Below are 23085 nucleotides of genomic sequence, written 5' to 3'. Positions count from 1 at the left end.
CGTGGCGGGCGGGCGAGGGGAAAGACTGGGGCTACTCTTCGCGCTCAACTTCAGCACTTTGGAACCTGAAGCGGATTTTTTCTCTTCCCAATCCCCACGTCCCCCACCCTCTCTCTCATCTCTGCCACGCCGGGGGTCTTTACCTGAACGCGGACAGAGCACCGAGCAGTGTCGCGCACGTGTAAGTATCCAGGGCACTCTTTCAGCCCTCTCCTCCTCAGCTTCTCCATTCCGGCAGCAGCAACAAGTCCCTCGAGAACTTTGGGGGATCTTTGGTTTCTGCGGTCTCCTCGCGCTCGGGCTCGGAGACACGTGGCTGTGTTCGTGCCGCTGCTTTTCGGTCTGTCTTTGGCGGGATTCAAAACGAGAAAAACAAAAAAGTTGCCATATCACGCGCTGCGACTATTGACGTGGCTCTTTGGCGCGCGCAACTTTTCGAACCGCTTTTGCTGGAGTTCGGGGCAGAGATTTTTTGGCGGTCGTGGTGGTGGTGGTAGAAGGAGAGCGGTTGTGGGGACGGGGGGGTTGCTTGGGTCAGTTTTTTGGGGGTCCAGTTTTCAGGCTCATACTTGAAAGCAAAGTTGAATCACGTTAAGACCACTAAGGGCGTTCGTCTGCGCGAGGGCACTGCGTAAAATCGAGAACGAGAGAAAGAGCGAGAGAGAGAGAGAGGTGGGGGGGTGTTGTGGTGATGGTGGTGTCGGTGAGGTGAGGAGTTGGGAGGGGGCCAGTGGGGAGGTGGGTGGGTGGAGGGGGGTGTTCAGGAGGAAAGAGCGCCTGCTTTTGCTATTTGTCCTGTCGGCAGAGCCACCAAGGTGTTAGAGAGTTTAAGCACGCGGATATTGCAAAGGGTTATTAGATTCATAAGTCACCCCGAGTGGTGGGCGATCTCACTGAGCGCGGCAGAAGTTCTCGTATGATGACTTCAAACAAGACACATTACCTACCGGCATCTGTTGGAGTCTGTGGATATTAAGACACTTCCATCTCCAGGACAGCATTGGGGGAAAATGGTGAGTAGAGCGGTGGAGGCACTGTTGCAGGAGCCGTGTTTGGAACATTCAAGACCACCCCCTCTTTAAGAAAAAAAAGAACGAAAGGAAAGAAAGAAAGAAACAGGAATGGCTTTGCTTGTAGGAAAATAGCGCATTAGTTGCAGCGGGTGATGGGTGGTCTTATGCTTATGGACCCCACAACTGAAGGCTTACATCTATGTCAGTGGCTAAGGTAGGAGACCTAAACCCAAAGTTTGTGCTTTGTGGGATTCTGCTCTGCTGTGCACACCCAAAACAAAACAAAGCGGAGCACGCGCGGGCGATTAGAGAGCCACAAGATAAACAAGTGCGGTGCCACGGGCAGTTTTTTGCGCTTTTTTTTTCTTTGTGCGCGCTCCATGCCCAAACTGCGTGGACTGCGTGCGCTGCTCGCGCGGGGACGGCTCTGGTTTTGCCGATTGTTGATGTGTTTAGTGCAGGTGTGAACGGAAAAAAGCAACATGTGTAGACAGGTCGCTGTGTGCCCTGCAGTGCATCAAAACGCAAACAGGAGGGGGGTGTGGGGGCTGCCAGGGGGCTGTGATTGTATTTGCAACCGTTGGCTTTGTTTTGCTTGTGGATGATTGTTATAGGTTTTTCTAAGGAACGGAAAAAGGGGGGAAAGGGGGACCGGTCAACATGTGATCAAATATTAACAAACAGGACGAGCTTTGGCGGGGATCGCGTTCACGTGACAATGCGTGGGGACGCGACAGAGTGAAAGATATCGAGTGGCACTTAAAGGAAAGTATAGATTTTTTTTTTTGGTGGAGGGGGGGGGGGGGATGCGGCTGAGATTTCAGCACCTTGGACAGCGGCAGCCAGCGAGGACTAATAGACACTCAGTGGGAAGTACACGTTTTTGGAGGGTCTTTGATGGGTAGTTTGTTGCAGAACCACTTGGTGGTTTGTTTTTATCGTTTTGTGTGTGAGTGAGAAAGACACAGACACACACAGGGAAAGAGAGAGAGAGAGGGAGACAGACAGAGAGAGAGAGAGAGAGAGAGAGAGAGAGAGAGAGAGAGAGGAGAGAGAGAGAGAGAGAGAGAGAGAGAGAGAGAGAGAGAGAGAGAGAGAGAGCACACCCCCTGCAAACCACAGCCAAAGCCAAAGCGAAGAGCGAAGAAGCGAAGGGAAAAGAGTGAAAGAGTGAGAGAAACATAGAGAGAGAGGAAGAGAGAGAGCGAGAGAGAACGAGAGAGAGTGGGTCAAAAAATAGAAAAGAATCAGTCCTTAGAGATCTGCTTTACTTGGCGCTCGGAGTTTTGTCGCCACTTAGAGCTCGCTGAAAGTTGAAACGCTGAGCCTGTAGCCCTGCGAAGACCACGCGCGTTCCGCACAAGCCCCCCCAGCGTCAACTTTGGAGGACATGCAAGTGTTGCTCTTGGAGATCTAAACCACTCAGTGTGGTTGCCAGCTCTTTCAAAGCAGAAGAAGCAGAAGGTAAGGACGCGTGTCCAGTGTTGACCCCAATGGCTGCTTGTTGATGTCTCTCACTGCAAACGACCCCTCAACTTAATACCTCCTGACCCTCCTGCACGCGCCCGCACTTTTCGCGCTATTTCTTGGTCCCGGAGACGCCGCGCGCGAGCAGAAAGTTGCAGTACTTCGGCAGGACGGTGTTATGACTCATTCGCGGAGAATGGGCTGCTGGGGGACCCGGTTTATATCTCACGCTCTTATCAGCGCAGCATCATTATCCTCGCGCGCGTGACGGAGCCTTCGTGCCGCTGATGAGCGGGGAGCCGACCGGATCTGTACGCTTGGTTTGAGCTTTTATTTCCGTTTCTGCTTGCGGTGTTTAATGTGGCTCGTCCTGGTCTCTTACCACCACCACCACCACCATCATCATCATCATCACAATCATCAATCACTTACGGAATCCCTCCTGTGCTCATGAATGAGCTGTGGTCCGGGCTGTGTTTGAGCTGGTTAATGAAGCTGGGGGGAGGGACAGTGGACTCCCGCTTGAGAGTCAAGTGCCTGGATGATTCTCAACGGCTGTCTATCTATCTATCTATCTATCTATCTATCTATCTATCTATATTCTCTGTTTTCATCTGGCTTTATTCATTTAGACGTGAATATCTGGAAACACATTTCTGTCCGTAGTTCTATATGTATTTCTTTAATTTTTTGTATACGTGTTTACCACTCTGTGTGTGTGCGTGTGTGTGTGTGTGTTTGTGCATGATTGCATTTTTGTGCATTCCTCTGTCCACACTTCTATTATCTTTGTTCTCATTTCATTTTAAGGTGTGTGTGTGTGTGTGTGTGTGTGTGTGTGTGTGTATGGCACACTAACAAAACATATTATTTAAAATGAGAATAAAGCTAGAATACACACATTTATATATACATTTCTATTTTTATCTCAGTACATATCTCTTTCTGTTTGTATCTGTATCTGTTATTATTTTATTATTATTATATTGTTCCCGTTTTTCACCACTTTGTCCTCCTTGTCGCGTGCGTAGACAATATATCGGATATGTGTGTGTTTGTGCGTGTGTCTGTGCGCGCGCCCGTGCCTGTGCCCGCTTGTGTGTACGCGCGTGCTTTTTTTTTTTTTTCCTCCTCTCCTTCCGAAACGGCTCGTGCGTTTCATTCATGCCAGATTTGGAGCCCCACAGCCTCGCGCGCCTCCCTCCCCTCCCCACCCCCACCCCTAAAAAAGCCCCTCAGCCGCAGATACTACAGCAGATAAAGCAGAGCTCGCGCCATTCACTACAGCACGAGGCTGCGTGTAGACCCCATCAGAGATATGAGCCATGTTCAGCCTTCCATTACTGATACTATAACAGATAAGCCCTGCTCGAGCCCACGCCCCCGTCTATATCCCACCTGGGAAAATCTCCCCCCTCTGATGCCCCCGGTCTGGGCCGGGGGTGGGGGCTACTATGGCTCTTGCGGCTGCAGCTAGACACTAAAAATGTTCTTAAAGGTTACTGTGAGGGTTCTTTGGCCAAGGCGTGGGTTCTAAAGCGTGGGGACTCGTTCCACAGCATTAGTGGTCCTCTATGGTAAACCTGTTGTAAGGGTTCTCCAGGCTATTTAAAGGTTCTAGGCCCAGAGCTGCAAAAACAAAGCTGTGCAGTTTTTTTTGTTTTGTTTTGTTTTGATTTTTTTTTATTCCCAGACAGTACAGATTTTTGCCAGCTCTATCTAGGACCCGCTTTGCTCGTGGAGCAGTGGCAGGTTTGGGAAAGGCGTGGTCACGGCGCGCGCAGTGATCTGATGGAGGCGCCGATAAGGAGCTGGAGGGAAGCGGCGAGAGAGGGAGGAAAAAAAAGGGGGATAAGGGGGGAAAAGACCACCACCATCACCACCATCATCCTCAACGCGGCCGCTGTTATCGTAGTCATCATCATCATCGATCACTGGCGCTAGGACTGGAGACTTTGGGGGCAGAATAAGTTGAGGGACTGATTGGATATGGGCCCGGGCTCGTGTTCTTTATCTCTCCTGTTTTTCACTCTTTCTCTGATTTTTACTCTCTCCATCTCTTTCTCTCCGCCTGTCTTGCTTCTTTTGCATACGCGCGGAGAAGGAGTATTGACACCCACCGGAGCTTCGATTCGGTTCGTTTTATTAAATCAGTAGCGGCGGGAAAACGGCTTAATCCTCGGCTCGTGCACCGCGAGCGCGTACAGGTTATTTCTCTGCTATTTCTATATTGTGTCCGGATGATTTCTAGCGGGCAGTGTCCGCGCGCTCAGATATCTCATGCTGACCACTGCTGTATCACTGCATCACTGCTGCTGTTTTTGTTGTTGATGTGGGTGCTGTATTGTTGCTGACGCTCGCGCTCAAGCTCTGTGCTCTGTGAATATAGTGCATTGATTATTATTCCTGATATAAATCTAATATCCCACCATTCTGAAGCTGGCTCATTTTTATTTTTATTTTTATTTGGTTCATTACTGGCTGTATGCAATCGAACCGTTGCTGCACGCTGCGTTTTCCCGCGGACAAAGCTGTAAATGTTTTTTTTTTAATGCTTTTTACGGATGCTTTAAAATATCCAGAATTTAGGCACCATTTGTGTCTAACACCACGAGCCCTCTCCATCCTTCGCTCCCACCCTCTCTCCCTCCCTTCATCTCTCCCTCCATCCCACCCTCGCTCCCTTCCTTCCTTTTTCTAGATTTATTACTGAGGGTTCTTTTTCCCTTTTTTCGCTTTTCATAGGAAAGAAGAAGGAGAGAGATGTGGGTTCATGGTGTGGGTGTGGGCCACGGGGGTTTGGTGGGGAAGGTGCAGGGAGGGGGATGTTGGGGGTGTTGGGGGGTGGCACGACACACTTTGTATGTACGGAGGGTTTTTTTTATAGAACTTTCTGCAATGTACGTCATCGGACCAGTCCATAAATGGGGGTTGTGTCATCTTAGTGAGAATCTCCCTCTCTCTCTCTCTCTCTCTCTCTCTCTCTCTCTCTCTCTCTCTCTCTCTCTCTCTCTCTCTCTCTCTCTCTGCAGAGTTAGTGTGGGCGTCAATAACAAATCTAAGAATGGTAGATTTCACTGTCCACAAAAGGAATAAACCTGAACTCTCGCCAGGCGACGTGCTGCTAATCAGATACATATTTTTATTTTATGCATTTTAAGTCTAAGAGAAAATGGAGAACATGACATTACATTATATATATATATAAGTGTGTGTGTGTGTGTGTGTGTGTGTGTGTAAACAAAAATTGTGTGTGTGTGAGAGTGTATATATATATATATATAGAGAGAGAGAGAAAGATAAATATATATACTTTTAAAATCGTAAATCATAAAAAAATAATCCCACATATTCACGCGGCCAACATTTTTTTTTCTTACACTCTGAAATAAAACAGGAAACAGAAATAGAAACATAGTGTGTCCTGTATTTGATTGGATCGCGCATTGATTGGATCATGTTGAATTCCTCTGGGAAATAAAGAGCTAGCGCATGCAGCAGTGGGAGGAAAAGAAAAGGAAAAAAACCCGCAAAAACGAATTCAGTGCAATTGTTTTTTTATTATGAAAACATACAAATTGAATTAAGAAATTAAACGTCCAATCAGGGTAATAGTAAACATACTTGTAATGTTATAGTAATAACCATGTACTAACATATCAATACATTGCTGTTATTACTATGATATTATTACAATGTGATTCTTGTTTATTTTATAATCGATGTTACTATGGTAATGATGATGATTATGATTCATTCATTTTCATATGAAACTGAAAACAAGGTGAATGCATGTGAACATGTTCTGGTCCAAATGAATAAAAAAAACCCGGAACGAATCAAACCGTCTCTGGACGCATGTGTTGGGGCTTTGACGCAGCGTGATTTTACTCCGAGTGTGGAGCTTAATGTGTGAGGGACTGCTCCGATGGCGAGGGGCTTCGTTTTCTGCTTTTTTTCTTTTTTTTCCCTTCTGCGCAACAGAGACGTGCTGCACGGCGCGCCTCTCATTCAGCCTCACAGTGGAATCAGTAATGAGTGGGCAGCATGACAAAAGTGGTGTTGGTGGTGGGAGGGGGGGGGGGGTTGTGGAGGGTGGGAAGGGAGGGGGGTACACACCATTTGGAGGCCATAATTTGGAACTGTTAACAAGCTATGTGTTTCTGGAACCCAGTGATGAGCGTCGAGGGCGCGCGTGCTCGTATGTGTGTACGCTTGTGTTTGTTTCCAAAACTAAACAAGGCAAAGTGCAATTTATATATAAAAAAATTGTCAAGACTGTTACATTAAAATAAAAAAGCAATTGTTTTTGTTACTAAGGTTAAACTTGTTGTAACATTAATGTTGTTTAGTAATTACATATAAAACAATTATTACATGTGATATATAACATGGATATCTTTATGCCCCTATGTCCTGACTTGCATAAAAATGAACGGTTGTGTTTGTGCGCAGTGTCCTAATGACCTCACAACAACAGCCTTATGATATTTTGTACAAATGAGGACCTCCTGGTTTTCGTTTTTAAAAGAGCTGCTTTCACCACAGACTCAATTCAGAACCATTGTTTTGGGTTTACTGAGATCAGAGCTGGGTTTAGGTGTAATAGTGCTGGGCTACAGTAATGCAGGAGTGCACAGAAGTCCCTACATGTATAATAAGACCAGAGTATGTGTTTGTGCTTTGCATACATGACTCCTAACACCCAGTACATTCCAATAGGAGGGGGTCTCTCTTCCTCTCTCTCTCTCTCTCTCTCTCTCTCTCTCTACTCTCTACCTACCTATATATATATATATATATATATATATATATATATATATATACACAAGCTTTTGCTGCTTGTTTTCCACCCACCTGTGTGCTCTAATCAGTGCTATAAAATAGAGTGATATTCTCCTCCAGTGTGGGAGAGCTGGAGAGCAGCACTAGTGCCGGTGCCTGGCAACTGGGGCTGCACCGAGGAATCCTCCAACTAACTATTCACCAACGTCAGTGCACGGGTATGTACGCAAGACTCCTGCATGTTCGCCTGCGCATCACCCGTGTGTGGTTGGAGGATGCTGCTGCCACTTTAACTTTGTGCTTGTGTGTGAAGGAGAGTGGGTGTGAGGCTGGACATGTGTGTGTTGGCATGTGTTACCAACCATGGCCTTTAGTTTGTCCATTTATTGCCAGTTTAATTTGAGATCCCACATGCTTTCGTCTTCACGCGATTCTCTCGATCAATCCGATACGCTTCCTCTGACTTTAAGAATCATGTCCATAAATGGGCTCTAATAGGAACTGATGCCCTGAATTGTATCTCAAGCCTGTATCTCCAGTCCTGACTGAAACACTCATTATATTTTCAGTGTTAATTGGGGGGGAGGCCCAAAATCAATGAGCGTGCACCTAGCAAAACAATTAATTCAAAACTGACTGTGTTTAAAGCTTCATTTTCACACATGGGCTGACATTCAAATTCAATCAAATTGGTTGGTTGTAAAAAAATGTATAGATTTACCATGATATTGGCCCTTTAATACACACACACTGTACCATTTCCGTTGAATTGCACTTAAGCTTATTGTAGGCTGTAGATTACAGACAGGCATCACTCTGTGGTTAGCTCCAGCCGTTGCAGACTCCAAGCGCTCTTATACGCTTTACGTCAGCGAGACATTAACATAGGCTTTAATTTTTAATCAGGGTTGGGCTGTACAAGCTGGTCATGGTGCTTCGTGTAGTTAAAGACTATCACGACAAAAATACGTTAACTTGAGTCAAGCGTGGCTCAGAACATTAAAACATAACGTTCTACACGAAGCACGCTGAGAAATCGGAATGGAACGGTGAGAATATATGAATATGAACGCTGTATGATTATGTAAATACAGTTACATGCCACAGGTGTAGGAGTGTGTAGAGACCACGGAGGGGCTAGATTACCCGGCGGATGTGTACAAAAGGATAGAATGCAGCAGAAGGCTTATACCCCCATGGATACATTACCAGGAGAGGCGGTGTATGCCACAAGGGATAGATTACAAACCACAGTTAGAGTATACCTCACCATGCATGCGTATGTATGAGTTGAAATGGGTGTCTATATACAGGCCATATGCTGGCGGTCAGTGTTTTGTGTTATGTGGTGACATTTAGTGGCTGTGGAATGGATATAGGGACGTGTTGTTGTGAGTTGTTCGATACTGGTGGTCCCATTGCTGTTGGAGGTGCTGAGGACCCTGCAATCCCTCAGTCTGAGATGAGAGACGGAGTAGGGGGGCTTGAATGAGTCACACTCATCCTCTCACCCTCCCTCTCCAGACTCCGCTTCTGCTCTCTGTTGGCTTGGCCAGCGAAGTCATGCGCCCAGAAATGGGCAAACTATACTGTTGGGGGGGGGGGGGGGCACTTTCAAGTTCCACACTGGGTGACTCACTCATTTCAATGCAGTGACACAGTGGTATTGTGGAGACCCTTTTGGAGTGTGTGTGTGTGTGTGTGTGTGTGTGTGTGTGTGTGTATATATATATATATAGAAACACACACAAATATGCAGTTCTCACATCGTCCCGACAAGCCTGGGAGAATATTGAGTCACACATCGTGGCGGATGGTGTTCCTGTTGCGTTTGTTTTCATCCCTGTTTTAAATTAGCTCCAGCCTTTTATTCTATTCTTGCCTCAGTGTGTGTTTGTGTCGTCCACACTTCATGTGTTCAAGTGTGTGGGGTCGTTTTTGGGCGTATGGACGAATGCTGTTGTACATTCACCTCAGTTGGGGACTGAGCTCTGTGCCAGAAAGAAAGACTGCAGTAAGACCTTACACACAAATTTCAAAGATATGCAACAACATAAAGGTTTTTAATGGCAGTTTTGCTACAGAACCAGTCAAGACCTAGAGGTCTGTGCGTAACATTTCTGTCCAAGGAAAAACATGTATCTCAGAACAGAAGAAGGAGAATGGGAAAACCTTAACTTTCAATGGAAGTCAATGGAAGTAATTTTGGAGCATTTCTATTGGTCCATTCATCATGGCATTTTCACACATCGCGAAGGACAGCAGCTGTGCTGTGAACTTAACTTCAACAAAAACTGAGACATCTTTTTCCTTGGACAGAGACGATGTGAAGAACATTTAGTGTTTTAAAGAACCTGAAGAGAACCTGTGAAAGTGATTCTTGTTGAATTTACCCACAGTTCTTTCCAGAAAAACCTTAAAACATTATTCAAAGCCACACATTTCCATTGCAACCTTGTTTTAAGAGCATACTTAACTTAGAAACTGTATAAGGCATAGATCTTTTACATCTTCATACATCTTATGCACAAGTATTTCCTTCGTTTAAAGGGTCCTTCCTGCCATGTCGTCTCTCAGAATCGTCCTTTATTCTCATCGCTGTAAAATGAGAATTAAATATGTACTGGCGTAGGTTCTCTTTTGGCAAATCAAAGACCATTTGCTCTGATAATCAAGCTTCTGTTACCAATTCACTGAAAAGCACTGAAACACAGTAACTCAGACCACTATTCAGAAGTGTACCAAACATGGACTTGGTGGTGCGGGACCCTGAGGAGGCTCCAGGAGAGGACCAGCGGAGAGGAGTTTTTGAGAAAGCTGAGGTGACGTCATTAGCGACCCGACCTATTGGATAGAGACACGGCCATCGCTTCTGACGCCGCTCCGACTCTCTCAACATTCAACGCGACCTACGCCACTTCACTTCTTGCAGAAGACTACAGCACGGGTGGCCCCCCACTAAAGGGGACCTCAGTGGTTGGAACTTTGTTTGAAAAATGCAGATTAGACGTTTATATCACTTTAAACATACGACAGCTCTTTTAAAGGGTTTTACGATGTTGAAATAGTTTATTATAAATAATAACTTTGAGTAATATTGTTTTATCCTTTCACAGCCTGTTTTTGTGACTGGGCCTTTAAGACCTGTTCTGATTGGCTCATTCACAAATGCTGTCCTGCTTAAAACACTGAAAACTTCAAAGTGCTGTGAAGCTGATTGGGCAGATATGAGTAAATGTGTTGGATTGTGATGTCACAGAAAGATCAATTTGAAAAGAGGATATGGTACAAATGGTATAGGTTTCCACTGTGTCGTCCTTTCGGGTTTCGTTGATGACTTATTTTGTCAGTACTGTGATACATACACAGTCCAACTTTGTGCCTGAGCAAGTCGTGCCTATGCGGCTGGTATTGTGCTGCATTCGCAGTTCTGAGTGAGACTTACGTTTTTGTTTTCGTGCGCCTAATGAGAAGCAGAGTGATTTATTTATGAATTACCTGGCTGGAACAGACCCGGCGCGCTGTGCTTGTGTGTGTGTGTGTGTGTGTGTGTGAGGTTATGTTTTTTTTCTCTCTTGGAGTCATGTCGCTCAGCAATTGCTGATGCAACTCTTTGTCATCCAGAGTTTGCCCTCTCCTCCTGTGATCCTATGGGTAGTGCTATATTCATCTTGGCTTATCCCTATAGGAGCTTGGAGGAGAATGTGTGTATGAGGGGGTGAAGGTGATAGTATGTTGTACTTGGCTTTGTGTGAGTTGGCTTGACGCATATTTGCATATTCTGCTATGTGTGCTTTTATATCTAGTAGATGTAGTTCTATAATTACAGACCGTAGCTCCATCTGTTGCTCTTTCACCCTGTTCTTCAATGGTCAAGACCCCAAAGGACCACCACAGATTGGGTATAATTTGGCTGGTGGATCATTGCCAGCACTGTAGGGACACTGGAGTGTTGGTGATGTGTTAGAGTGTGTTAGTGAGGGTGGATCTGGCACAGCAGTGCTGCTGGAGATTTTAGAACATTGAAATTAAGTGATGATTAAACATCAAAAAATTGATGACTATCACAAACTGTGAATCACCCTTTATGTATATAAGAGAGAGTGAGAGAGAGAGAGAGAGAGAGAGAGAGAGAAAGAGAGAGAGAGAGCAGGTGTTAGCATCCTCTCCCATGCTGAGACCTGCAAGGTCTGAACCTCCTCCACCTCATTACCTTCGACAGAGAATAATCATGATCATCATGCTACAAACTCATCGCTATAAATCTCACATCAGAGGTCCAGAACCATGAAGATAATGCTCCTTGAAGTGCTTGTAGCATGGATACCGTCCATGGAATGGGTCCTTCTGATATCTTCTTTCTCTTTAGAGAGAAAATCTTTTAAATGTAGTAAAGTGTATCAAATCAGCACAGGCAATAAGCAGTAAGAACAACTGTAACTGACAAAGCAACAAAAACAGCCAGAGAACGTGTGCAGGTCTTAAATTTAGGCATGAAATTCACAAAGCTACGAATAAACAGCGATATTCCGAAAGCGGCCCATTACAGCATCACTTGAATAATGCTACTTTATTTAAAGACTAGTGATCCCCACTGTTTCTGTCACATACATTGACCAAGATCATCAAGACAAAAAGACATGGGTCTTGTGTATTCTATAGGTCTGCACCTGACACTCAAGCTCCTCCAGCAGGATAAAGAGGTGCTCGGAAGACAACTGACAGTGGTTTAAGGTATCACACACAGAGACCTCCAGAACAGAATAGGACCTTGATGTGGTGGAAGAGAAGAGGAAGCTGTGTACTTTGAAGCTGCTTCTTAGAATCACAAAAGCAACTATCAGTTTCATGAGGCGTTCTATCGTACTGTCTCATGAAAGTGCTTCGTTTGAAGCCATCCTGCATCCGTTAACAAACAATGGTGTGCATAGTGAATGCGGGGGGGGGGGGGGGGGGGGGGGGGGCTAGGGGGCTAGGGGGTGGGGGGGGGGTTGTTCACTAAAGTGGAAAAAACTGTGACAGTATTGTTTCTGGAACAGTCAAAAACTGAAAAAAAAACGAGTGCTATCTTGGCAACTTTAGTTGTTAACTACAGGAAACAAACAGTGGAACATCTATCATTGTGTACGATAGCTGTACACAAACACAAATCAGACTACAGCTTTACATTCTTAAAACACATTAGCCAGGTTTGGCTTCATTTTCATAAATGCTGAGTAGCATAAAGAAGCTGAGCCCAATCTCCCTGTGTCAAGACTTCTAAACTGATTCTTTTCAATGAACCTAAGGAACCGATTCCCAACAAGAGACACCTTTCTTTAACGCTTTACTTTAGAATTTATATTCGTGTTATGAACTGAAAAGTAATAAATTATATAACTAATAAAAAACTTAAAAATGAAAATAATTTGTAGCATTTTTAAAAACATATTTTTTTCATCCTGACATTTTACAACTGTCTTTGAACAATTTTATTATTTAGCATTTCATATAGTCACGGTTATTTAAAACATTTTAACTGTCATTAAATGTTTTTTGTAAATTAAACATTAACAGTCCCCTGTAAAAACACTATTTTAGACTCTTGTGTGTTTAAAATGGCCACCACCCATTAGTTTATTTTGGTTATTTTTGTTTGTTTTTTCTTAATATGAAAATTGCCAACTAAACGGAAATTGCGCTTTAAAAATTAGCCTAAGTTCCCTATTTAAATATTTTCTGTTTTTTTTAAGGGTCTAGGCACTGACAGTCATTCCCACAAATATATTTCGTGGTCTACGTGCTTTCTGGGTTTTTCTGGACAGCCACTATCTAACCAAAATATGATTTAGTCCAGACACGCGGTTTCTGAGAATAAAGTTGACTAATCATTGCCGAAAGGATTCGTTCAATCGCTCGGCTCACTGATTCGGACCCTTGAAGTGAGTCGATCTCCCATCACTGAAAACTCCAAAGCAATCTATCCAGCGGCCGCTTTAGTCACGTGACGCTATGTCACGCCTCGGTGCCGTGGTCGCGAGGAGCGGCGTGCAGACCGTCATTCGGAGCTCGAGACATCGCCGTGTCCGCGCGCGGGGCTTAGCACGCCGTCCGCAGCCGCTCAGTCATGGGAGTGCATCGCAACGACCGCGCACTTTCCACCATCAATAATTTAACTCGTCTGCTCCGGAGCTGAAAGAGGCGGAGAAGAGAGCAGAAGCAAAGCTGGAATAAATATCTATGGGCTTTCCATAAACTAAAAAAAAGAAAAGAAAAGAAATAAAAAAACAACAACAACAACAACATCCCTGATGACACTGTCCTGCTGAATGGTCTCCTTTACACACTGGACAGTAAAAGGTAGGACTTTGTTTTGGTGGAAGAGTTGTGTTTGCTGTAGGTGCGAAATTTTGAAGAACAAGACGAAGAAGAAGGAGAAGAAGAAGAAGTAGTAAAAGAAAGGGCGGAGTATAAAAACAAAATAGTAAATCAAGTGTTGCATTGTGCAAACCGGGCTGCGAAACTCTATCCTTGCGGTCATTAATAAGGAACGCTCTTATTACACTGTGACAAACTGTAACCTAGAAAATGACTCCGTGGTCAGCAGCGACCACACAGGACTCGAGTAAATACTCTGAATGAAACATCACTTTAGTCAGAGAACGCCGTTTTTTTAACAGCTGAATGAACTACTTAAGTTGCTGGCGGGTTTGGACTGACAGACCAATGGTTCGTGCTGGAGGGAATATGGTGTTGTGAAGTGGGAAATGGAGGTTGGTGGAATGCAGAAAAAAAAAAGAAAAAAACTTTTTTTTTTCAGGTTGTCTCACCTGGAGCTCTGTCATCGGGCAAACGTCTCTTCAGTAGCTTCCAGTGTTACATTGCTGTCCAATTATTGTCAGTTATTGAGCCACTGTTTTTAAAATTCCGGTTACTTTGTTTGTAAGGTGGAGCTAGCTCAGGTGTAACTTTTGTGGGTAAAGTGTAGCCCACACACGAATTAGGACGGGACCAGTCAGTCGACCAGGCGAGTCTGGTTCCCGCAGTCAGACTTTACAGGAAACTTGAGCCTGAGGTTAGACTTACAGTGGAGGCTAGTCTTGCTCCATGATCAGCTCTCAAGACGAAGATCTAACTGTGTCAGAGAGCTCCAGTGGAAACAGGAATGGTTTGAATGCAGATGTTTAGGGCTTAAGTACGATGCAAACTAGGCTTCATGACTTCATACATCAAGCGCAGGGCTCCAGTGATTTACGAGCATACACACCCAGAGTCTTTCAATATTTCTAATTAGCTTAGTGCACTTATGGAATGGGGTGGCTGTTAAATCAAGTCTAAACGTGGGTTTAAGCTTCGTGATTGGCTGAATTTGGGTTACAGTTCATGAATCTACTGTTATTATTGTGTAAATAATTGTATTATAAGTGTAAAGCTGTGGTGTAGTACCCGAGGCCTGTGTTATGTTCTAGTCTGAAGTATTTTCCCCATCATGTCTGCTTTCAAACCGACTTTTAACCCCGTCTTTACTCCCTTTCCTCTTCTGCTGTGCGTGTCTGTGCAGAAAGCTGGAGTAGCCTATGTGCCTGCGTTGTCCTCTTGAGAAACAGTGTTGTTATGCAGACAAACGCGCCATCTAGCGTTAAGACTAAGTACATGACAGCTTTGGCGAGGGCAGCCCAAGCCGTTGGATCATGTTGCTGATGCTACCGTGCCTGATTTCTAACAGCAGACGTCTAATCAGTTGAAAACAAAGCCCTCCATGAGCTTTATACTGAATTAAAAGACTTTGCAGGCCTTGACCAAGGGTTTGGGATGAGGAAAGGTTTGAAAACCATTCATAAACTAGGCAATCAATCAAAAGCTGAGGAACAAAGTAGCCTACATGGAAACATGCGTCCAGCAGCATCGCAATGGCAAATCTTGGATGATGTTTCCGAAGCGTATCTTGCCGGCGCTTGTCCTTTCTCCTGTTACGTGAAGAGCCCAAACTTATACATTAATCATTACCGCACTAATGTTTAATTTGGTTTGGTTCCCCACTTTCCGAGAGGTGGGAGGCCTACCTCTAACAAGCCTGAGAACTTCAGGAGGAAGCAATTAGGCTACCGAATACACCCAGGGTGCTTTAAATTAGAAGTAGCTTGTGACATTTTAGCTTAGGTTTGTCAGCTATCAAACATGACCATCTCTACACACACGATGATGATGGTTTGATTTGCCCGTGAACTTCTAACATCTGGAAAAGTGGATAATTATAGGATACTATTCCAGGACAAAGCCATAGGGTCCGTCTGACATTTAAAGCAAAAGTAGTTGGAAGAAATGGGTCATAGAAGCTAGAGATATAAACCTTAGCATCTCCCCTGATTTGTTTGGTGCACGTCTGCGCCACAGCTGTGTTACATTGTGGCAGGAACCGCAATTACCTGAGGATGTACTTCAAAGGACTGTACGTACTTCTTGCACCCACTAAAGCTGAGTGAATCCAAGCCAAAATCTTTCCAAGCCTGCTAGCATTTGCTGCCGTTTGATCCCCCTGAGATTAATGATTAGCTTGGCATGTAGCCTTAGCACAGTCAACAACAACACAGCTAAATGTGGTTGCTTTAACACAGAGGTGGATGGAGTTAAGCAGAGAACATTCAACATTGTCACGTACGAGTAACACTTAATTAGCCCCATGTTTACGCCTCTTCATTTTATGCTTTTAATGGCAGCGTTGTTAGCGGTGTAGCTCAGTGGTCTTAGTCAATGCTTGTCAACAGGTTCTGCTGGCACTTAGTGCTTCTGTGCATCCACAAGGCTAATCATTTCTATACTCTTCTCTGAGATTAGATGCTTTTATGAAGATCAAGAAGATATAGGATCATTTGTTCTTCTGTTTGGTCACGATACACTCGCTTTCATGAAGACCATGACAGAGATATTTAAGCTTCTAAGTCTTGTGTGCTGCTTTTCAAATCAGCTTAGCTTCAGTGTCCTTTTGAAAAACTGTATAGCAACAAAGTGAAAAAGTTTTGTAGCAAAAAAAAAAAAAATACTGCCAAAGCTAACAGCAGCTTCAGTTACTCCTGCACTTTCATGTTGGCAAAGCTTCATCGGTCTGTCAGAAAAGGGATTTCTAGCATAATCCCTTCATGGCATGGAGACTTAAGCAAATAGAGTGGCGGTGAAGCAGGGGCGTGCAAAAAGTGAACCGCCCTGTCCTACCCGCTCTTCTCTAAACAATTGAGCAGGTGCACATCCTACCCCCCAAAGCAACGGTGGTAGCAGTCATGCTCGAGCAGAGATCAATCAGACTTTGCAATGAAAAGTGTCTGAAAGTGCTCCCGCTAAGCCCCAGGTCTGTTATGGGTGGGAATGGGGTCCAGCACAATCAAATACAGCTGTGCAACTAACATGTCATCACTACACACTTAGGCTCCTTTGAAGGAGAGGTTCAAAGGTCACATCAGACTTGGGCGATGCTACTCTGACAAGCCTCGGTGGGTGGAAATGTAGAAGACGTGGTACAATCAAAGGACCGCAGCGCATCTGGCTCTCATGGTGACGGCATAGGTTTCATAAAAGAGGTAACTGTGTTTGCTTTAGTGGGTTTACAGATTGATCTACAGATTGACTCCCCCTACACAAGCACACGTGCACACACACCGTGTTTGCGTATGCTGACAGGATATTGATATTGCACGCAGAAGACGCAATAGAGGAGGAAAAACACACACGTCCCCACATATTAAAGCGGAACCGATGGCGGTAATTTGGTTTTCCCCGTTTCTGGTTTGAACAAGATAGAGGGTCTTGGTTATTGCCGACTTGGTCCCAGAGCAATAAACTGATTCACCGTCTAGATTGCGTTTTAACAGGAAGGTGATTGAGAGCATAATCCATATTGATTCGCCTGATGGAAACAGGAAATAGCGGGGTTAGAAATAAAATCGTTTGTTGTTCCTGGTGAGAGGGGACCCCAGAGGAATGGCAAGCAATTGCAAGCTGATGAGTGCCACTACCTCACCCCCCCGCCCCACATAAACACACACGCACACACGCCTCCTTCCCGCCTTCCACCCTCCTGCCTGCCTCCTTTCCTCCGGTCCGCCTTGGAGACCTGGAAGAGACGTCATCAGGGTTGTTATGCTGAGAAATGACGCTCAACACCCCCCTCCCCCCTCCCCTACAAGCACTCACACCATCCTTCCGCTGCCTGAGACTTGTGGAGCGTGAGATGCAATCTAGTCTTGTCTTCATCGGCTGTTATAGACAGCGTCCACTTAAAGGCCTACTTTAGCTTCCAACTACCCACCGCAACCTTCTCTCTGTTTGTCTGGCTGCTGGTGTTTTTAGCGCAGAGGCAGACAGAAGTGCTGAAACAGCTCTCCACTTTACTCTGTACTGGAAGTCTTATCTGGGCCATGTGCACTGTTGTGTTGTTTCCAGCACATTCAGGCAGGTAGGATACTGTAGGATGCCAAGTTTAGCTGGAAGCCTTCCTGTCACCCACCACTGATGCTGCGACGAGTTATCTATCATTCAGTAGCACCCACAACTTATATAAATACTTACCTCATTAAAGCGGCGTGGGGGGGGGGGGGGGGGGCAACAGATGTTTGCTAATTGGGATCATCATGAAAGTGGGGCAGCTACTGGGCTGTGGACCTGCCGCATTAGGGCCGTTCAGAGGGAGACTGGAAGGGGGCACTGACCAAAATACACCCCGTCCCTGTAGATGTAACACATTTGGAGGAATTTCAAACAAGTGAGCAAGTGTGAAATAAGGCAGATTCCAGTCCTAATCCTCTCGGCGGCACTTAAAAAAAATCCTCTCGGAAGGTTCCGCCGAGGTAATTGCTGACAACGTAAGAAGCTTTTTCCTGCTCTTTCTCTCTCTCTCTCGCTCTCTCTCTCTCTCTGGTCATGACTGGAAAAGCTGATGGGCTGAAGCATCTCTTTTTTTTTCATGCAGAAGCAGCGCACTATGCACATTTTTTTGCACCTCATTTGATTAGGATTGATCTATCTTCCGCAGCTGCAATCCAAACCATTTATTTACATATTTATTTATTTATATATTTATTTATTGAGATCTCAACACATTTTTCTTACACTCATGTGAGGGGAAAAAGGAAAACATGAAGGAGGATGGGCATGCACAAATAAATAAAGCACTCACACCCACACACATGCACCATGCGCACGCACACGCACAGCATCCTCAAGGGACTGAAACGTCATACGGTGCAGGGGGACTCGGTCGCTCATTAAGGAGAAGCTTGGGCGATATTCTGAATCGAGACCGTGGGACTCCCAGTTCGACTATTTATAGCCGCAGTGTCTCCATGGCAGTCACCGCTGCGCTGGAGAAGTGCAGCCCGCGCCCCAGACGCCAATTAAGACTGAAAAAAAAGAGACTTTTAGACGTGGGCGTGTCTCACCTCTCTCTCTCTCTCTCTTTCTCTCTCTTTCCCACCCCTTGGCTCTGTGAGTAAGTGAGTGCATCTTCATTGCTGCTCTGAGGCAGAAGGGAAGGGAGGATGCAGAGAAGCTGGATGGACCAGTCTTGCTGCGGCTCTGGCTATTTTTAAAAAGCCCCCCCATCACCACCCCTCCTCCCCTATCCCATTCCAGCCCCTCTTCGTCCTCTTCCTCCTCAGGAAGGAGACGAGCAAGCAAGGGACCTCTTTTTTTATGTCGTTGTTGTTGTTGATGTTGTTGTTGTGCTTTCGGATGCTCCCCTCACTGCTGTTGGGAAATGCTGCGGTGGCCAGTTTTGGGATGTCGGATGCGATGAATTGCTGTGACTCATAGGGGCTTCAGAGAGGTAAGGGAGAGGAGGGAGGGAGGGATGGAGGGTGAGACAGAGAAAGTGAGAGTGCTCTGTAGGGGTAGTCCTTGGTTTTCTTGCATCTGTTTTTGCGGCTTGATAGTCGGGGGATTGTCCAGTGCCGTCTTAACCCAGTGAGAGAATTGTTCTGAGTGAGAGAATGAATGAATGGAAGAATGAATGGACGTGTGGCATTCCGGAATTCCGTCTGCCTCTCTGCCTTTGATTGATTTCACTCTTCCTCTTACATTAACCTTCTCTAGCTGTCACCTCTCGGCTGGTGTTTCTGCTCGGAATTTCAACCAAGATTAACCTGTCCTTGTTCTGAACCTGAGCCGAGATGCATCGAGACACAGAAGAGAGCGTTTTGAACGTCCTAGTTCCCTGAAGATCTGCACCATTCATAAAATCTCAATCAGATGATAAGGCCTTGGCACACTTTAATGCGTTTGCCACCGGGGAGCAGTGAAATGAACAGGACTCTTAGTAGATGCTGATACAGTTTGCCGTGGAAACTCTGCCATTTCTTCTCGGACGATCTTGAGCACGCCGCTGTAGTAGGAGCACCCAGGTGTGCATCTTATGCTGGTTTTGTTGTTGATGGGAAAGTAGGTTTAAAGTTCATTCATAGAATGGTATTCCATGCTGAAGCTCTGTGTCTCTGAGTTGGCTGATGTCCCCTAATTTCTTTCTTGGGTGTTTTAAAATCAGTCAACATTATTCAAGTCTTTGAAGGACTTGAGCAGGCAGTTGGAGAGCCTAAAGCCTACAGCCATGCATGCGCATCACACACTAGTATTTAATGCTTTGAATCAGACAGTGTTGCGTCGGTCTGATGGGATGCTGGAGAAGGTTGTTTGTCCTCAGAGGATAGAGGGAGGGAGGGAGGAGGAAGGAGTGGGTGAGAGCCTCTCATGTCCTCTTAATGATACTCCTGAGTCTCTGTATTTAGCCCTCTGTGTGTGTGTGTGTGTGTGTGTGTGTGTGCGGTGACAGATCCGGTGTGCTGCGTCAGTAGTGCCAGCGCTCCCCTGAGCCTCCACTTGCCAGCGACTAAAAATGTAACAAAGAAATAACAAGTTGGCATGTTGTGTTTCTGTTGCCGTGAAGTGGGAAGCTGATTTTAGAGCTGCGACTCAGATCACAGCTTACACTGGAGCTTCGCTCGCCAGGGGCAAGCATCGTAAACGAGACAACGAGCACTTCAGGGAATCGGGTCTAACTGACCAACATAACAAAATATATTGCAGCATCACATTAACGTGCCATTAACATAATGGTCGACCCGCAGTTATGAGGCAGCTAATGCCTTAACGTAACCCCTTAAATTGCAAAGGCCTCCATTTGCACACACTTAGAGCTGTATAATGTCTGTTTTATAACAGTTATATAATATTTTATAGCTTTTAATGTCTCATAATGATTAATTGATTAATAATCCTGCTGTTTAGGGGGTTAAACAGGATGTTTTACAGTGGCAACTAATCTATATACAGTGGCCGCCTCCTGTTTCTGCCATGAGTCTAGAAACATGAGCTCAGAAATCTAGATGTTGCCTAGAGTTTGTCTGTGAATGAATGGTCAGTGGAGTTTTTAGCCATTTTGTGAGTCATTTAGCCATTTTGCCTCTTTATGTGAGTGTTTCTTTAATTCTGAAATGGATGTAATCCATAAATAATTAAAGGTGTTATTTTATTCAGTGAGTGTTATTTTATATCAAAATTATAATAACTTAATAATGGTTTGGCACCATTGCTCAATAAGAGCAAATTCATTTTGGACTTGCTCAGGAGTGCCCTCTAGTGTCTGGCAACAGTGTAACAGCATTACTGAGTAGCTTTTTTGCCCCCCTGCCTACAGTTCCAAATTCTGAATGTGCTAGAAACTATCTTCTTTTGGTCTGCCAAGATGACAGGCTCTATATTGCCCCCTATATTTCCTGCAGTGCATTGCATTTTGTCATAACTATAATTAGCTCAACGGGTCATACAATTATTACAGAACGTTATAGAGCATATATAATGTGTAATGCTTAGTTTTTGAGCACAATCAACATTGATAACCTACCTTTCTAACACAGCTGACTGTTTGCAACTGAAAATGTTATATAGAATATATTTAATATTTATTAATATGTCACTAAACTGTTGTCTTCCCTTTTTCCTCATTTTCTTCCTCCATCCCTCCATCTTCTCTTACTCCCCCATTTCCCCCCACCTTTGGCCAGTTCCAACAGGTCAGAAGAGTGATGACCATCCTGTTCCTTACTATGGTTATTTCATACTTCAGTTGCATGAGAGCTGCGCCCATGAGAGAGGTCCCGGGCGTGCAGGGTGGGGCCCACCGAGGTGCTGAGGGTTACCTGGGGGCCGCCGCTGCCGCCGCCGCCGTGGTTTCATCCGGCCGGGGCCATGGGACGCCACAGAGCGGGGGTGGGCTGCCCTCGCTCACAGACACTTTCGAGCAGGTGATCGAGGAGCTGCTGGAGGCAGAGGGAGGCGCAGTGGAGGAGGGGCCGGCCGGCGTCGTGCAGCACCTGGGGCCCGGAGCCGACCAGGGCCAGGGAGGGGGGGGTCCCGGGGCAGCGGTGGCAGCAGCAGCAGCTGCAGCGGCAGCAGTGGCGGCTGAATCGAAGGACGTCGACATGTATGCCTCGCGGGTGATGATCAGCAACCAAGTGCCTTTGGAGCCGCCGTTGCTCTTTCTCTTGGAGGAATACAAAAACTACCTGGATGCTGCCAACATGTCCATGCGCGTGCGGCGGCACTCGGACCCAGCGCGGCGCGGGGAGCTCAGCGTGTGTGACAGTATTAGCCAGTGGGTGACGGCCGTGGACAAAAAGACGGCCATCGACATGTCCGGCCAGACGGTCACCGTGCTGGAGAAGGTCCCTGTGGCCAACGGTCAGCTGAAGCAATACTTTTACGAGACCAAATGCAACCCCCTGGGTTACACAAAGGAGGGCTGCCGAGGAATAGACAAGCGGCACTATAACTCGCAATGCCGGACAACCCAGTCATACGTGCGAGCCCTCACCATGGATAGCAAACGGAAGATCGGCTGGAGGTTTATACGGATAGACACTTCGTGTGTATGCACATTGACCATTAAGAGGGGGAGATAGTGTACACAATGTATAGATTTTATTGAGAGTTCTAAAAAACAGAGAGAGAAAAGAGTAAATATCTATTTGTATATATACATAACAGGGTAAATTATTCAGTCAGATGAAAATTTTATGGACTGCATGTAAAAAAGATGAAGTTTATACAGTAAAAGTGATACTACAGTCTATTTATTGAACATATTCATGACCTTGTAAACAATTAAAAAAAGATCTGATCAGTCATTTGCGCCCAGTTCAAATTACTATATCACATTCCTCAAGACATTGTGGTTTTTTACGTTGCCAAGAACTCAAGAGATAAGTGGAGGAGAGTGGAGGAGGCAGAATTACATAGGAGAGGAAAACATACATGCATGCTGCTTCAATTGTGAATTGAAAAAAGAAAAAAAAGAAAATACAAACTGTCCACTTTTTTTGGAAAGCAAAGAATCTATTCCAACCAAAACATTCTGTTTACATTCTCAGCAGTGACAGGACGTCCTCCTCTAAGTACTTTATCTGTTTCCTATTCTAAACCTCTCAAGGTAATGTTGGAATTACATACTATGTCAAGGTGCTGTTGTCAAAGCTTTGCTGTTTATTTTTTTATCCCCACGAAATGAAAGAAAAAAAACTATAAAAATCTATATATATATAAATATATATAAAATATATATTAAATCTATTCATTGACATTTGTTCTGGATTAATATAATTCATTTTGTATGTTGTGAAGTTGTTTGCAATATTAAATTGAAATATTTGAAGAAATAAAAATGACTATAGGCAACTGAAAACAAAAGCAATGTCAATAAAGTTTGAGCTCTCCCTTTGCAGGTTTAAGTTCAGCACAAACTTTGGAGAACAGAGGATTATCTTCCAGAATATAGCGTAGCTGTGGACTAAATTACACCTTG

The 23085-nt window shown here is 45.1% G+C and overlaps 1 protein-coding gene across 7 annotated transcripts; it reads left to right on the top strand.

Moving 5' to 3' along the window:
- Window positions 1–831: 831 nt before the first annotated feature.
- On the top strand, window positions 832–22863 carry LOC136679139 (brain-derived neurotrophic factor-like). Of its 7 annotated transcripts, none has more exons than XM_066657454.1 (2): window positions 832–1013; window positions 21290–22863. In XM_066657454.1, exons 1-2 carry the CDS (start codon window positions 1011–1013, stop codon window positions 22184–22186), a joined length of 900 nt encoding a protein of 299 aa, XP_066513551.1. In that variant the 5' UTR covers window positions 832–1010; the 3' UTR covers window positions 22187–22863. The 7 variants fall into 7 exon arrangements, with proteins under 7 accessions (XP_066513551.1, XP_066513550.1, XP_066513554.1 ...); XM_066657453.1 differs by lacking the exon at window positions 832–1013 and adding an exon at window positions 1127–1227; XM_066657457.1 differs by lacking the exon at window positions 832–1013 and adding an exon at window positions 2399–2477.
- The last annotated feature ends 222 nt before the right edge of the window (window positions 22864–23085 follow it).

The sequence above is a fragment of the Hoplias malabaricus genome, chromosome Y (genome assembly GCF_029633855.1).
Source record: "Hoplias malabaricus isolate fHopMal1 chromosome Y, fHopMal1.hap1, whole genome shotgun sequence".
Taxonomy (NCBI): Eukaryota; Metazoa; Chordata; class Actinopteri; order Characiformes; family Erythrinidae; genus Hoplias; species Hoplias malabaricus.
This window is presented reverse-complemented; position numbering and strand designations above follow the sequence as displayed.